Source organism: Penicillium verrucosum (assembly GCF_028828655.1).
Source record: "Penicillium verrucosum strain IBT 35672 chromosome Unknown utg000004l_segment0_segment0, whole genome shotgun sequence".
NCBI classification, from domain to species: Eukaryota; Fungi; Ascomycota; class Eurotiomycetes; order Eurotiales; family Aspergillaceae; genus Penicillium; species Penicillium verrucosum.
The window spans coordinates 1,698,413-1,714,296 of record NW_026643213.1 but is presented as its reverse complement, the minus strand read 5'-3'; the positions used below and the strand labels follow the sequence as shown (position 1 = coordinate 1,714,296).

The 15,884-nt window shown below is 48.1% G+C and overlaps 4 protein-coding genes across 4 annotated transcripts; 2 read left to right on the top strand and 2 right to left on the bottom strand.

Annotated features, from left to right (window-relative positions):
* Window positions 1-664: 664 nt before the first annotated feature.
* N7516_010065 (uncharacterized protein) lies at window positions 665-2,085 on the bottom strand (the record flags this gene model as incomplete). The annotated part of the gene is made up of 5 exons (XM_057222784.1): window positions 665-1,013; window positions 1,083-1,558; window positions 1,616-1,683; window positions 1,737-1,773; window positions 1,876-2,085. 5 exons carry the CDS (start codon window positions 2,083-2,085, stop codon window positions 665-667), a joined length of 1,140 nt encoding a protein of 379 aa, XP_057070005.1.
* Window positions 2,086-4,263: 2,178 nt separating this feature from the next.
* Window positions 4,264-5,832, bottom strand: N7516_010064 (putative neutral amino acid permease; the record flags this gene model as incomplete). Its single annotated transcript, XM_057222783.1, has 4 exons — window positions 4,264-4,304; window positions 4,367-4,742; window positions 4,800-4,880; window positions 4,948-5,832. The coding sequence occupies 4 exons, from the start codon at window positions 5,830-5,832 to the stop codon at window positions 4,264-4,266; spliced, it is 1,383 nt and encodes a 460-aa protein (XP_057070004.1).
* Window positions 5,833-6,723: 891 nt separating this feature from the next.
* N7516_010063 (uncharacterized protein) lies at window positions 6,724-10,782 on the top strand (the record flags this gene model as incomplete). Its single annotated transcript, XM_057222782.1, has 1 exon — window positions 6,724-10,782. The coding sequence occupies one exon, from the start codon at window positions 6,724-6,726 to the stop codon at window positions 10,780-10,782; it is 4,059 nt and encodes a 1,352-aa protein (XP_057070003.1).
* Window positions 10,783-12,915: 2,133 nt separating this feature from the next.
* On the top strand, window positions 12,916-15,247 carry N7516_010062 (kinase-like domain-containing protein; the record flags this gene model as incomplete). The annotated part of the gene is made up of 4 exons (XM_057222781.1): window positions 12,916-13,206; window positions 13,272-13,481; window positions 13,533-13,951; window positions 14,008-15,247. 4 exons carry the CDS (start codon window positions 12,916-12,918, stop codon window positions 15,245-15,247), a joined length of 2,160 nt encoding a protein of 719 aa, XP_057070002.1.
* Window positions 15,248-15,884: the final 637 nt, after the last annotated feature.

The window sequence follows — 15,884 nt, the reverse complement described above, 5'->3', positions numbered from 1 at the left end:
GCTCTAATTCGCACTTTTTCTCTCGTTCGGCCAGGCTTCACAAATGAAATTCAATAAGAACCCATTAAAGGGGTTAGGTGAATTGTGTTAATACGCGCATTGGGATGACACGAGCCCCTCATTGCCCGCAGCTGCGCAATTGCTGGTCTCAAAAACAGCCCGACGTTATACCTGTGATAAGTGCATGTAGATTAGTACGCACTCTAACCCTGAAGACTGGTCGGTGAAGGCAAAAAAGGTTAATGGATGGCATTTTAGCAGCGCTTTAATTGTAATTGTAGCAAGCCAACCAACACGGAGCATGGAGGAGTTGGTGGCCCCAGCTAGCAAATTGTAGGATGAGGTATTTAAGTACCTTTTGTGTGGAGTCGCTATACAAAAAGAATACCAATCTTTCCAATTTGCTATCTGGTGCGCAAAGAACCATCACAACCGGTGGCCTAATTCCTCTTCTTAATCGCAGCAGTATAGCCGCCCTTAGTTCCCCTCGGAATGCCTGTCCATCTCGTTCGGATTCTCCTTTCTAGCTCTTTCGATATGACTCCAAATTTCCAAACACCTAATGTACTTTGCGCTCAGTTGATCGTGCTCAATTCCCTTGGTAAATTCCCAGAAACTCCAACGGCGGTGATAATATTCTCCGTAAATGTTACCCGAGGCATGATTATCTTACAACTTCGAAAACTTGCGACACTGTAATGTTCTTGCTAATGCCCTCCTTGGCAGTAGGTGAAGTAGGCGATTCGGAGCGTAGACTGGAAACGGAGTTCTCACGGTGTTGGGGACCAGCGGCAGTGGTAATAAGATGCGCTTGATCGTTTTGGTTAGGTAAGAAGAAGTTTTCCGGGTTTTTTTGGGCGGAGCGACTGGAATGTTTTTGCCAGCTTTCAAGTTCATGGCTTTTCAAATAACCGCTATTACCGGTGTTGTTTCTGCTTGTTTTCATTGTGGTGAAGAAATGGTTCATCGCAGGTAGACAGGCGCAGATTAGCCCGATGCAGGCTTCGGCGTTGCTGTTGACGCTTAGTTATCAGCGGTGACTTCGCAAAGCTATTTTTCGGAGAGAAGAGATGATTCCTTACGCAGTCAAAGCACAGTAGATCCAGAACCACGTCGTGTTTGTAGTCTTGCTCTCATCCACCATGATCACAAGTCGCCAGATACTGAACCCCGTAGCAAGTCCCCCGGCACCCAGAATTCCGGCGACTCGCAATTTCTTGGCCGATGTCATCTGAACTGACCATATTAATGGAACAGGCAAAAATAAGATCCACAAATCACAGGCGATGCTGATAACTGAGTCGGCAATAATGACCTTCCGCTGGTCGAGACACTTGCCACCATTGGAAGTACCCAACCAGTACCCCGAGATAGGGACACAGAAGAATATCTTGATGAACAGTGCTGGGAGGTAGTAGCACAACATAACACCAATGCTAATGTATATGACTTTAACCTTCCGGCGGTCTGGAGCGAAAACTCTCCCCATGACTGATAGGAGGGCGAGCTTGATCACGAACACCATTGGGACATAAATCAGCGTAGTTGCGTAGGAGGTCTATTTTTGGTTTTATTGTTAGCGTGCTAAAGCGATAAGGGAGGAAGTAACTCAGACTTTTTGAAACTTGATGAACTGAGTTTTAGGGACATCCCAAGCATTGTATCCACCACCGTAGGAATTGACTATATCATGGTTAGCAACTCCTATATTTTTTGCCTGGAAAATAGACACAAACGTATAAACATGCATGCGCAAAACGCGATGAATAACACCTTTGAAAAAGTCAGCATTAGAACCGACTAACAGCTAAGAAAGCCATACCCATCCAGCAACTGTCAAGTCTGTTGGTGGAGATAGTCAGTATCAAAGCATACTCGAACATAATGATAGGTTTGCCTACAGTCTTCTGCATTGAAGCTTTTATGATATTTAGCTTTAATCCATATTCGTATCACCACAAATACCGTGACGACTATGATACACAACACTTGGGACGCGAGGTTCACTGTGTGCAATACGTCCTTAGGATGTGCAAAGTTGGAAGTCTGCCCTACCGGCGGCGGTACAGCAGGTTGCTCTGCCATCGCGTAGTTTTTAATTTTGCGAAGTCGATTTCCTTGGTTATTCACCGTAGAAGCAAGGGAACGATGCAAGATTTTTTAAGGTAGCATCGAAGCTTCCACCAAGAATTAGCAATTGACAGTTTCTGGCAAGACCTAAGCAAAGGTGAAAAGAGATGTTATGCCATATGATGGATTCTGGAACAATTTGCGTCTCGAGTCGAGAGTGTCCCTTTGTACGGAGTATGGGTGCTAACTGAAACCCGGGATTATCTAAGCCTCGTCCATCCTGATAGCGACTTGCATAACCTAGTGAACTAGTTGGCTAAATTAACTAACGTAATGAGTTCGAAAAGTCCAAGGCGACCAGGTTCGCCCAAAGAGTCTACCAATGGAGGCCCACAGCGAGCTAAAAATTTTATCGTCACCATACCATTCAGGTAACAATTCAGAGCACCTAGAATGACCCAGAGGTGAAAGAGATATTATACTAATACTATCAAGAAATATCCTGGAACAATTTGCGTCTACGGAGTAGGGTTAAAAGTGCTTAATACTGCGTTTGCTAGAGATTTGTCCTCCGTCCTGCAAATTAAAATGACTGCCAGGTAAAATTACCCCTAATACGTGCAGTTCTCGAGGAACAATTAATTGTCAAGTCTAGCGAAGGGATCTAAGTTCACATAGCGGGTACGAAGACGTCAGGCGTCAAAACCCAATTTTAGAGGATCTTGGTGCCTTAATGCCTTATTTTAGAACGGCAGAAAAGTATAAATACCTGAATTACTATTACACGTGCCTTAATAATCAAAGTACCTGGCTTCTCCCAGCGTTGTTAGGTAGGGTATATGAAGCCTTTTGCCACCATACAAATCAATGCATCTCCATTTTCTGGGTGGTTGCAAGTCCGAATTTGATAGTAATAATGAGAGAAAGTTCACTTTTGGAAATGCATTGATTTGATTTGTATGGAGGTCAAAGCTTCATTTTTTGGACTTGCAACCACCCAGAAATATGTTGATGCCTTATGTTTATGGTGTCAAAAAGCTTCATTTAGGCAGGTTGATGTATTAACAATTTACAGTACACTGTATAGAGCGGTGTATAAAGCGGTGGTAATCCAGGCATTAAGGCATCAACATCCCCCCCAAAATTGGGTTTTGACGCCTGACCCCTATACGAAGACGTATAGCGGGGCTTCGGGGCGAAGCGGACCGGACCAAGTTACCAGAGACCCACAGCGGGCTGGGAAGTCTATTTATTTGCGGCTGTGGTCTTGGACCATGGTGGAAGATCTGGGGGCGATAATTTTTGCCCAGTGCCCGAGAAGAGACAAGGGCTCTTAGGAGCAATAGTTCTCATACTGCAGTCTCCCCTCCGTTTTCTCTTTTCCAGCTGTGGCAAGAATTCTCGGAGGGTTGAAAGTTCTCCACCGGAGGTTGCATCCAAGGTGGAGCAACATGGTGGTGCGATTCTAGAAGGATTTCAACGCCTCTGATCCTGCGGATGACGGAAAGGATCCGAGTGGAGTTTGTCCAGGGCTGACGCTACCTCATACGTACCTTGCGCCTGACCCCAGAAATTTTGCATGTCAAATGACAGTGTTACTAGTTTTTTTGATACACCGCCTTCCATAAACGCGTAGCGTAGCTGGTTTTATGTTTGGGGGCAGAAGACTAGGGGTGTTAAAGTTTGCTCAGTCACTATACAGCATGTTTCAAAAATGAAAACTGTTTTTCTGCCGATAGAACTCCTGAACGTCAATTTATATACGGAGTACAAACCCCTTAATAACTAGTGTTCCAGCCTTCGTACTTGATAGCGTCCTCAACCCGGTGAGGCATACTCCGTAGTCTCATCTAAATTGATAAACCCAATGAACGGTCGGTTTCCCCATATTGCAGCGCGTCGCTTCTTGTACCTATATTTATGATGTAAACAATGGATAATAGGTAAGTAACTAGGCGGTGTAAGAAAAGCAGTACGGATAGGAGTACTAGAGTGTAAATACGCGACTTCACACCTTCTATGAAAACTTCATGTGGGTCCAAAGTCTATTCTTCAGACTAGTTATAATCACCTTTCATCCTTTTCACCCTGCATACTCATCATCTCTTAAAAAAGTGATGCCATCATCCCAGTCGCGAGATACTAGCTCGACCCATCAACAAATCCTTTCGTATTAGCACCAGCTTATCTAATTTAAGAGGAATTGGAGTTGTCAGCGCAGGAGAATGTCGAGCCTATAGTAGATATTAGTTAATGGTTGGCGTTCTGCTCTAAGGCTCCCACACACCACACATACCAATGGTTCCATCAGCGTAGGCCGCATTGATTTGGATGCTGACACCGTAGGTCGCACCGACTAGGAAGAATATGCCAAGGACGACCATTCCAATATGGAGATGGTACTTGACCTTCTGCACAAGAGACCCCTTCAAGTAGTGCCCATGGTCGTGTAGCCAAAGTAACCCGGGGAGGGATATAGCGAGCGGAGCAAAGCATAACGATCCAACCAAGGCAATCAGGTAGTTGAATATAGGAATCGCTTCAGCGAGAATGAAAGAGATGACGCCTAGAAACATTGTACAGGCAAGCCAAGTCCCCCAATGGATCACCGAGTTTGCCTGCAAGTGACGGGTTTTGCCCAGGATCCTTACAAAGAGGTATTTTGCTCCAACCTAGATACCAGCATCAGTTGAAAAGTTCATATAGAGAGAATATAAACAATATCTTACGTGAAGATAGAGCGTGGCGCTCGCAATTAGCCCTATCAAGGCAACGCCGTAGGATACCATCTTGATCGTCTGGCCAGCACTCTATAAAGCAAACCCGTTAGTTCACACGATGATTAGATTAGCATCGGGATAGACGAGAAATACATACCCCTAATGACGGACTGGCGACCCATTGTCCACACCAGCGATAAACGACCAAGCTGAAGGCAAGATATGATGCCGTGACTAGTACCATACAGGGGTACAGCGCCTTCTTATAGTCTTTCGGGTTCCGCATCTCTGAGATTACAGGGAGAAAGGCGCTCGTACCGGCCGAGGAGACGAAGATAGTGCTAGAGGCGACCATACCGGCGGCGAAACCTGGATTGTTAATAGCTACATAACCAAGTTCGTAGGGGCCTGTCTGGGGAGCGGCAGCGGGTCGGTCTCGTGTAGTGACACCGATGACGACAATCAGCACCGCAGCATAAATAGACGCGAAGCCTACATACGTGAGCCAGCCAATATGGGTGAGTTTGCGGATTGAGGCAGTGGCGACCACTACTACCATAGCTAGGAATGACCACCAGACTGTACACGCGGCATGGTGTGAGAGGGCATTCAAGGCTGTAGACACGCCGATTATCCCACTGCCTGTAACAAGAACGTAGCCGATAATAAACAAAAGGCCGGTGATCTCTTTACCAATAACACCGCCAATTACTTCTGCCATGTCCGCAATGGAGTGACAGTGAGGGCGACGCATGCGAAAGTCGCCCAGGATCACAAAGGCATATGTATTCAAGGCACCCCAGGCGACGACGCTAATGGCACCTCCCACAGCACCAAGAGAGAGTAGTGCCGAAGGCAGCGACAATACTCCTGTCGCAAAGAGTACTTTCACGAACAGAATGCATGCTTTGAACCAGCCCACATTGCGAAAGCTGACACCGTCCGCGGTCTTCTTGAAGACTTCAGACTCTTCGGTCGAATCAGAGAGACTTGCATGCTCCGGGTCCGCAGAACTAAGGCCGATCTGTTCTTTGTCTGTCATTGTAGGATGACTTGAGGATTCCAGACTGAACCTGAACAAGGAAGGAAAAGCAAGTTCCCAAGTTATAACCCCCTGTTGGCAAGGCGGCTAGGGTAAGGTATGCGCGCCAATACACCAATCGGAATTCCATATTGCTACTCCGCACTTTATTCATTGTTTTTCTTTTTTTTTTTCTTTTGATTTTGGTGGTTGAAAGGATCAACTCAATCGCCCGACTTGGTCTCCATCATAATAAATTCAGTCAATTGGTGATGAATTCGTGGCCATCCTGTGTCTTGGGATTCACAATTCATGATGGGGTTAGCTGTATGCACCTGTATTGATTTAGATACATTCTATATTAGTATACTCCACATCTTGCTCCGAAGCTACTATAACTGGTTATGGGCTCTCCACTCGGTACGGAATACATAATTTTTGGGATATTCCTGATTACACGAGGAAGCAGGGATCGTCCTTAACCATACTCCGTACGTACTCGGGAAACACTAATGGAAAGTTAGATTTGGCCATCGCATCCTTAGCATACAGTGTCTCATAAGTCTTCGTTTCTTACCAACTTTGCGCTCTCGGTAGGAATTTTGAATATGTGTAAGTATCTATTAAAGCAACAGAGATCGAGATATCGATGTATGCGGACATAAACTCGGAGTACGAAGTAGTTCCATTATTCAATTTGTAATCCAAAACTTAGTCAAAGAAATGAAGATATCGAGGGAATTTCTAGACCGGATTGTTATGTCACCACCAGGGTGCAGGTGAAAAATCACTGCTGTCCTCTCAAACGATCCACTATTCTTATTACCCCCTCCTCCTTCCTGAGCCCCTCCTCATCACTTCGTTTGTTTGTGAGTAGGACTGTCTTGTCACTATCAACAAAAGGAATTCGTCATGAATCAAGGATACCAACTCGGAGTTGATGTCGGTGGTACCTTCACCGACGTATATGTCCTTTCTCCTCACGGTCAAAGCGTCCGAGCCAAAGTTCCAACCACAATCCCAGACCAAAGCATTGGCATCCAGAACGCCATCAAGAAAGTGCGTGAAATCCTCAAAGCCCAGTTCAACTGGAGTGGAAAGTTCCAGTTCATCCACCACGGCACCACAACAGGCACCAATGCTGTCCTAGAGGGCAAGGGCGCGCATACCGCGCTCGTGGTCACAGCTGGCCACAAAGATGTTCTGGCCCTGCGTCGCTCTCAGATCCCAGGCGGTCTGGGTGCCTGGTTGCACTTTACTCCGCCAGAGCCTATCGTCCCTCTGGAACGGGTAGTGCAATGCAAAGAGCGAATGTCAGTGCATGGAGAGCCGGTTACAGCTGTGGATATTCAGGATCTTCGGCAGAGCCTGCGAGTGTTAAGGAGACAAAATCCCGAAGCTGTTGCCATTTCCCTCTTGAATTCGCACAGCAATGACTCTCATGAACGCGTGGTGGAAAAAGTAATCCATGAGGAGCTCGGCTCCAATGTGGCCGTTATCTGTTCTTTTGATGTATTGCCCGAGGTGGGCGAGTACGAACGCACGGTCACGACCTGTACGAATGCGCTGGTCAAACCGGTGGTCCAGACATATCTGCGGAATCTTGCTGATAAGCTCGCGGTTGAAAGCGATACTATCCGTGTACTCAAGAGCGACGGTGGCTTAACCAGCTTAGCGCTAGCTGGAGAATTACCCGTCACTATTCTCATGTCGGGTCCAGCTGGAGGCGTCACAGGAGTGGCAGACGTCGTGGCTCGAGGCACCCCATATAAGAACCTAATCACTCTGGATATGGGTGGAACTTCGACAGACTGCGCTCTGATTTATAACGGTCAGCCTCGCCTGCGACGGGAAACCACCATCGACAGTCTGACCGTTCGCTCTCCCGCCGTGGATGTCCACACCGTCGGAGCTGGTGGAGGCTCGATTGCGACATATATGGAGCTCACAGAGACGTTGCGGGTGGGCCCTGAAAGTGCGGGCGCATCGCCAGGACCTGCATGCTATGGAAATAATGGAGGTCAAGCAACGGTAACGGACGCAAACCTGGTTCTGGGGTATTTACCCCAAACCTTGTTAGGAGGAGACTTTGTGTTGGATGTTAAGGAGGCAATTGCGGCCGTAGAGAACATCGCGTCGCAAATGAACCTCCCCGTCTCCCAGGTTGCAGAAGATATCATCGCTCTCACGAACGAAACCATTCACGGAGCACTCCGTCTCGTCTCTGTGGAGCAAGGGTACGACCCTCGAGAGTTTGCTCTGGTGGTTTTCGGCGGCGCTGGACCCATGCATGCGAACGCCGTTGGTCAACTACTGGGGGCTTGGCCGGTCATTATTCCCCCTTCACCGGGTATTCTGTGCGCCCAGGGCGATGTGACTACCAAAATGACCCATGAGAAATCTGCTACTTTTATTCGGTTGGTGTCGGAAACGACCGCGGCCGCAGTTCAAGACCAGTATTGTGCGCTAGAGAAACAGGCCCGGGAAACCCTTGAGAGATCCATGAGTACATTGTGGCCCGTTACTTGGAAGGCGCAGTATCAGGCCGACCTCAGGTACAAGGGCCAGGCGTTGACAATAACGGTCGACCTGGAGGCAGATGAGCTAGCTCTCAGCACTCAGGAGTGGCATAATGTGCTACGAGAGAAGTTTGACCGCCAGCACCAGCAGCTTTTTACCTACTGCCTTCCAAATTTTGAACTAGAGTTGATACGGCTGGGAGTTATATTGATCGATGACTCACCTGTCGTTAATATTCCACAGATTGGAAAAGCGTTGTCGGCTAAACCCCCACTAGCCGCAAAGATTGGGGAACAGACCATCATCGTGCAAGGGCAGCAGCAAAAGGCTATAGTGTGGGATCGATCAAAGATCAGTCAGCAGGGTGTCCAGGTGACTGGGCCATGCATCATTACAGAGATGGACAGCAACACATTGATTCTGCCTGGTTACTATGGAGAGATAGATAGCGTCGGGAATATTCTGATCAACGTGTTAGACAAGTCCTCAGATGCGACCAGTTATACAGTCCAGTCTGCTAGTGACCTCGTCAGAACCACTCCCCTGATCCCCACCTTGGTATCCGCAGCCCTTGCCTCTATCCGAGGCGAGATGGATAAGATGATGCTACGGTGCAGCATGTCGCCAGCCATTCGAGAGCAACAAGACGAATTCAATGTCATTACGAACAGCAAAGGACAGATGCTGGTTGGCCAGTTCGGCAGTTTCATTACGCAGTTCCTCGAGGTGTGGAAAGGCACTATTGAGGAAGGCGATATATTTATCACCAATGATACCTACCAGGTTCAGGGTGCTATTAGCCATCTGAATGACGTTATTGTTCTGTTGCCTATCTTTTACAACCGTCGAATCATTGGCTGGGCTTCACAGTTCGGCCACCTAACGGACGTCGGTGGTATGGTTCCTGGAAGCATGTCTATTAACGCCACCTCAGTGTTCGACGATGGTGTTCAAATTCCCTGCCTTAAGCTCTACAATCGCGGAGTCATGAACTCTGATTTGGTGGAGCTTTTGTGTAGAAACTCTCGTCAGCCCGATTGGTACCGCTCCGACCTTACGGCAATCGTGGCGGCATGTTCTATGGCCGGCAGACGAGTCTGTGAGCTGGCTACCCGTTTTGGCTGTGAGGTTTACCTAGCTGCCTCTGATGAGCTATTGCACCGGAATCGAACCGGACTGGCAAAGATTATCGAACGACAGTTTGACGATAAAGAAAGCCATTTCACGGACTTTGTTGACGATGATGGCCATAACGTCGGACCTTGGGCTCTCTGTTGCTCTATGAAAAAGGTAGACGGTCGGCTGCTGTTTGACTGGCACGGAACTTCCCCACAGAGCCGATACAGTATCAACTTTTATCTCTCGGAGACTCTGTTTAAGATGTTCATCGGGTACTATCTTATTGCGGCTGCTGCGCCGGGTACCGTCATCAATGATGGATTCCACGACCTGATCGACGTGCATATTCCTGAAGGCACAGTGCTTAAGCCTGTCCGGCCCGCGCCAATCTCTTGCCGCACTCATCTCTTGGGTCGGACGCTCGATATTATCCAAGCCTTAATCGGCCAAAAGAATGAAGCGTACCAGGCTGCAGCCGGGTTCAGTGACTCACCTCACTTCTTTTATTCCGGCTTTAAGCCTAACGGCGAGTGGTATCAGCTTTATCAAATCGGATTCGGGGGTGTTCCTGCCCGCCAGGCCGGTGACGGTCCTGATTGCCACTGCCTTTTCCCCGCGATCAAGTCCATCCCCACAGAAAGCATTGAGCTCAATTACCCACTACGTATTGAAGCTAATGAAAGCGTCGCTGACAGTGGCGGTCCCGGATTCTACCGTGGCGGAAACGCCCAACGCACGCAGTATCGGTTTTTGTGCCGTGGTGAATTCAGTCTCCACGATGATCGGTGGTTTACCAAACCATGGGGTCTGAAGGGTGGAAAGCCAGGTCAGCGATCTCGAAAGACCTTTTACCGGTACTCTCAGTCTGCAGAAAATCCACCTATTGAAATTTTGCCCTCAAAATGCGACCATATCAGCGTTGACGTCGGTGATCTCCTCGAGTGGGTAACCTGGGGTGGAGGCGGGCTGGGTGATCCGTTGACGCGACCTGCCGAGAAGGTTGCCCTCGAAGTTCATCGCAAGCTTGTTACGATGAATGGAGCGCGCGACGGATATGGCGTTGTCGTCAACAGCGACTTTACAGTAGACTATGCATCAACTGAACAGCTGCGGGTCAGGATGCATATGGAACGTGCCCAGTTGGGAGAACTTCCGATTTACGATCGCGGTGGAAGTATTGAGGAGTTGCAGAAAACCTGCCTTGCAGAGACGGGACTTGCTCCCCCTTCGCCTCAATGGGAAGTTGAATTATATGGGCCTCATGCAGGAAAGGAGTATGTCAAGACATGGTACGCCGGCATGAAGCTTCAGAAGGGGTGGAAGATCGACTAGGAAATGTTCACTTAAAGAGTAGACTGAGAATATTGAGAATTGGGAGAATCTTTCACAACTGGAGGCCATACATGTCGATTTGACAGCTGTGGTTTCTTCTAGCCTACCACTCATAGAGTATGTTACCTTTCAGACGCATTGCATAAGTAGACAAAATTCCGGATGCTATAATCTTTCTATGCAGTCCCCGGGCTAGCTATCTCAATGGTATTGATTTGGTGGTGGATGGCGGGATGACGCTGACGTTGAAGACCTGATTTGGTACATGACGGATCCATATCCTGTTGTGTGGACTTAATACACAAATCTTGAAAATCCCAAGATGAAAATATGAATCAAAACCTCAGCTGAAATATCCCCTCTATTTCTATCGAGAAAGAGATCATAAACTAAGCAATGTTTCAGGTTCACATCAGATAACTATGGCGTACTATACCATTCACACTCCTTTAAATCATTAATAACTATAACGCTAATTATATTCACTAAATTACCTCCGTGGACATGGATTCGCCAATTTGATTCTGGTCGAGTCAACGAAGAATCTGCACCGCATCCCCAGGCATAAACTAAATTATACAATCAATGTACATCCATGGATGACCTAATTCCCGAGCCGATCTTTCCGGCCCGTTGCCGGACCCGACGTCTTGGTTTTCCTCGGGAGGCTCCAGGGGTTTCAGCCGGGTTCCAGCCCGGGGGTACTCGAAAAAAAAGCTCCGGGATACCCGCCAAGCCTGCTTATATCATCGTCTAATATTGAGTACGTCCTAGGTCGTGGACCTCAGGGATACCCAAATTCATTTGATTATATAACTATAGTTTTCTTTTTCTAATTTTTAATTTTCCGTCTGACTTTTATTTACCCTCTTTACCCTCTATAATCAGGTAACTCCGTAAAAGTATTAATACCTTTTACTACCGCCTTCCTAATTAATTATACCGCCTCCTTTATTTCTTACTAGTAGAACCTATAATATAGCCGTACTAGGCGCCTAATAACCGGCCTAACCCCCGAACGAACGCCGGAGCGGGGGCGTCCCTAGGGTAGAGAAAACCGAAATGTTTATACTACTATAATATATAGTCGGAAAATACTAAAAATTAGTAGAGTATAAATAGACAATTTAATAAAGATATATACGAGATTTAAAGCCGATCGAATAGACGTAGAGGGAGAAAAGCGAAAAAGAAAAGGTTAAACAGTTTAATAGGATAGAAGTATAAAGAAATATATAACTAGTTAGTTATATATTTTAGTATATATACTCGGCGTTTATAAAAATTCTAGTATAGGTTATACTAGAAGATACTAATATTATACGAAATATATTATAACCTAGAATTGATGTAGAAACAATATTAAAAAGTGAGTAAATAAAAGATATTTTATAGTATTTGGGATATATATAGATATACTGAGTAGTTGTGGTACATTTTAGTATAGTATAGGGCTACGCCAAGGGTTGGTATGATTGGACTAAATATATTTTATATAATCAAATGAATTTGGGTATCCCTGAGGTCCACGACCTGGGACGTACTCAATATTAGACGATGATATAAGCAGGCTTGGCGGGTATCCCGGAGCTCTTTTTCGAGTACCCCCGGGCTGGTAGCCCGGCCTGCCCGCGGCAGAGGCTTAGCGAAATGGAAAAGACCGACCCTCATTGGTTGTTCAAGTTCACTTCTACTGCGCCGTATTCTATGTCGTGATGCTACGCTATTCCCGAAAGGAAGACATATCTCGAGCCCTTGACTATTTCCGTACGGTAAGTGAGGCCTTTCTGTTAACCCGGCTGCATCTATGGTGATATATATATTTCGCCCGGAAAGATGCTTTTCCCATCTGCCCGAAATTTCGGGCTTTTTGTCCTCGGGGCCTTCATTGCAGTCGACCCTATAGCCGTGCCAAGCGCCCAACACCAGGGGACCTGGTGTTGGGCGCTTGGCACGGCTAGTTAATAATAAACAAACTGACCTGACGGGGGTTAGTACCCTGGCTTGGCACAACTAATTCAGCCCCGTCGAGACGGGTATCTGACCCCGCATAATCGAAGCAACAGCATTTCGACGGCCAGCGTCTCTTAATCCTTTTTATTAACTGTTATCTACAAGGGCCTCCAAAAGTTAATGGATTCGTTCGAGAGTAATCCTCTACGGGGTTGGAGGCTAGAAACCGGGTATGACGCGAATGGAGACCGACATCATCTACGACCATCAGGCTCCGAGCGCTGGCGGGCTGTGCGATGTTTAGGGAAGGGGTCTTTTGGCGACGTCTGGCAGGAGCATTGTATATCGGGACCCTCAAAGGATGCCATTCGCGCTGTGAAACGTCTCAGTAAGCGGCAGTCGACGTTTTCGGAAATGTCCAGGCGGGAGCTCAACGCCCTAGTTACATTCTCTAACTCTCACATCCCTGAGGTACAGCAGGCGGAAAGGGCACTAGGTCAAGTGCCTGATAAGACCGGAAGACTAACTAAACTCAGTATAGAAACTATTTTGTCCAATGCTTTGGCTGGTTCGATGACATAGAGCACTTCTACATCGCAATGGAGTTCTTCGAGTACGGTGACCTCCAGAAATACATAATAAAGCCGTTCCCGGAGCCCGAAGCGGCGTCAATCACGGTGCAGGTGGCCCAGGCTTTGCAATACATGCATCAGAAGAATTTCGTCCACCGGGACATCAAGCCTTTGGTAGGGTCTGATGCCGATCGATCTTTGCTTAGCGATACTAACGTGGTGCAGAATATCCTCGTTTCCAGTCTAGGCCCCCGGTGGCACGTTAAAGTAGCGGACTTTGGAATTGCTAAAAACATAGATGGCACTGCTCTTGGAACACTCCAGATTGGCTCTCTTGGATACATGGCGCCGGAGCTATGGGGCAATTCGCCGGATCCATACACAGCGGCTGTCGACGTCTGGGCACTCGGGGCTGTGGCATTCTGCTTAAGGACCGGATTTCCCCCGTTCCGCACCATCCAGCACTTACTCGACTATGCCCGTGATCACAAAACACATTTCCCCCTGCGGCCACTAGGTACATCGAGCGGGTTCTGCATGAACTTTGTATTAGGCACTATGGCCGAGGCTCCCGAACGACGATTCACCATCGAGCAAATCTTGGCGCATGACTGGCTTTCTATGCAGCTCGGTGTCTCTCAGGGGTAATCTTCTATGGGTCAAATTCCCAAATATAGGGAGCTATTCTAACATGATATAGAGGGGAGCCGGGTGGGAACGCGATAGACGGTCTGACGGCCTTAAACGTACCACCGTCTAACGCCTGGTCGGACACATATAGCAGCTCTAGTACTCACCAACCGCAGCCTCGTTCACCTAGCACGCCGGACATAGATCCAGTGCCCACGCCGTTACCGTCCCGTAACTCTCCCTTGCGACCGGGGGCACAGAATTTAAGGGAAAATTTAGAGAAAGGGATGAAGAAGCTCACAGTAGCGGCGACATACCTCGGGCAACAGGGATATGACCGGGAAGAGAAGATCGGGAAAGAATTGGTTAGTCAGGTCGGTTTAGGACGGGAAGTGGTTGGTTACCACAATGGCGGCCGGCTGGCGTCGGGGTCAAAGGACACGACAGTCAAGATCTGGGATCCAGCAACGGGGCGCTGTGTATCGACGCTCAAAGGTCACAGCGATGGGGTCAAGTCAGTGGCTTGGTCACCCAACGGCGGCTGGCTGGCATCGGGGTCGTTGGACGAGACAGTCAAGATCTGGGATCCAGCAACGGGGCACTGTATATCGACGCTCAAAGGTCACAGCAATTGGGTCCAGTCAGTGGCTTGGTCACACAACGGCGGCCGGTTAGCGGCGGCGTCGGGGAGATCGACAGTCAATATCTGGGATCCAGCAACGGGGCGTTGTATATCGACGCTGGAAGGCCACGACACTTGGCCCTTCTCCGTGGCCTGGTCGCACGATGACAACCGGCTGGCGGCGGGGTCAGAGGACGGGACAGTCAGGATCTGGGATCCAACAACGGGGCACTGTATATTGACGCTGAAAGGCCACCACGGTTTGATTAGGTCGGTGTCCTGGTCGCGTAATGGCGACCGGCTGGCGTCGGCTTCAGTGGACAAGACAGTCAAGATCTGGGATCCAGCAACGGGACACTGTATATTGACGCTCAAAGGCCACAATAATTGGTTCCAGTCTGTGGCCTGGTCGCACGATAACGGCCGGCTGGCATCGGGGTCAGACGACAGTACAATCAAGATCTGGGATCTAGCAACGTGGCGCTGTGTATCGACGCTTAGAGACCACAGCCATTCGGTTATGTCGGTGGCCTGGTCGCACAATGGCGACCGGCTGGCGTCGGGTTCAGTCGACAAGACAGTCAAGATCTGGGATCCAGCAACGTGGCGCTGTGTATCGACGCTTAAAGGCCACCACGATTGCGTCTTCTCCGTGGCCTGGTCGCACGATGGCGGCCGGTCAGCGTAAGCGATACGAGATATGGTTGTGTGAATCTTTGTGGAAAGATTGCAGGTCGATAGTAGTTATTTTATACGTCTATATCATTTGATCAACTTCCATCTTTTCTATTTTCTAATCTCTTTAGAACAAGGGCCTGGGACGGTGTTTAAGATACTGATACTCACTAACTAAAGATTGTTCCACCAGCTTCCAGTCACCCGAAGAACGTGACAAGGCCGTTAGAATCGCCCTCGTTATGTGAATGCTTGTGATTATCATATAAATCTCGCAAACGTAATCACAACGGAGCCGTCCACCTAGCGTACTGAGGAATATTAAACCACCGCCAGATATTTCCTATGTAGTAGGCATAATCTGTTGAATCAGCTCTAGTTGCCGTTATCGTACTTAGGCTGCCCCTTCAGGATCGCTGTGACGCTTTCATAAAATCAGTACAACATACGACGTCCACCATCTTAGCTCGCCAGCCTGTCAGGCTTACTTCTATTACCTTCTCTGTGGCCTCAAAGTAGAATCGGCACATCGTTCGAACGTGTTGTGTTGTCTTAGGAATTGTTATCTGCTACAGGAATACGCAGAGGAGAGAGGCGGAGGGTGGATAAGAGAAGAGTGACGAAGAGAGAGCTATACGTGGGTCACCTCA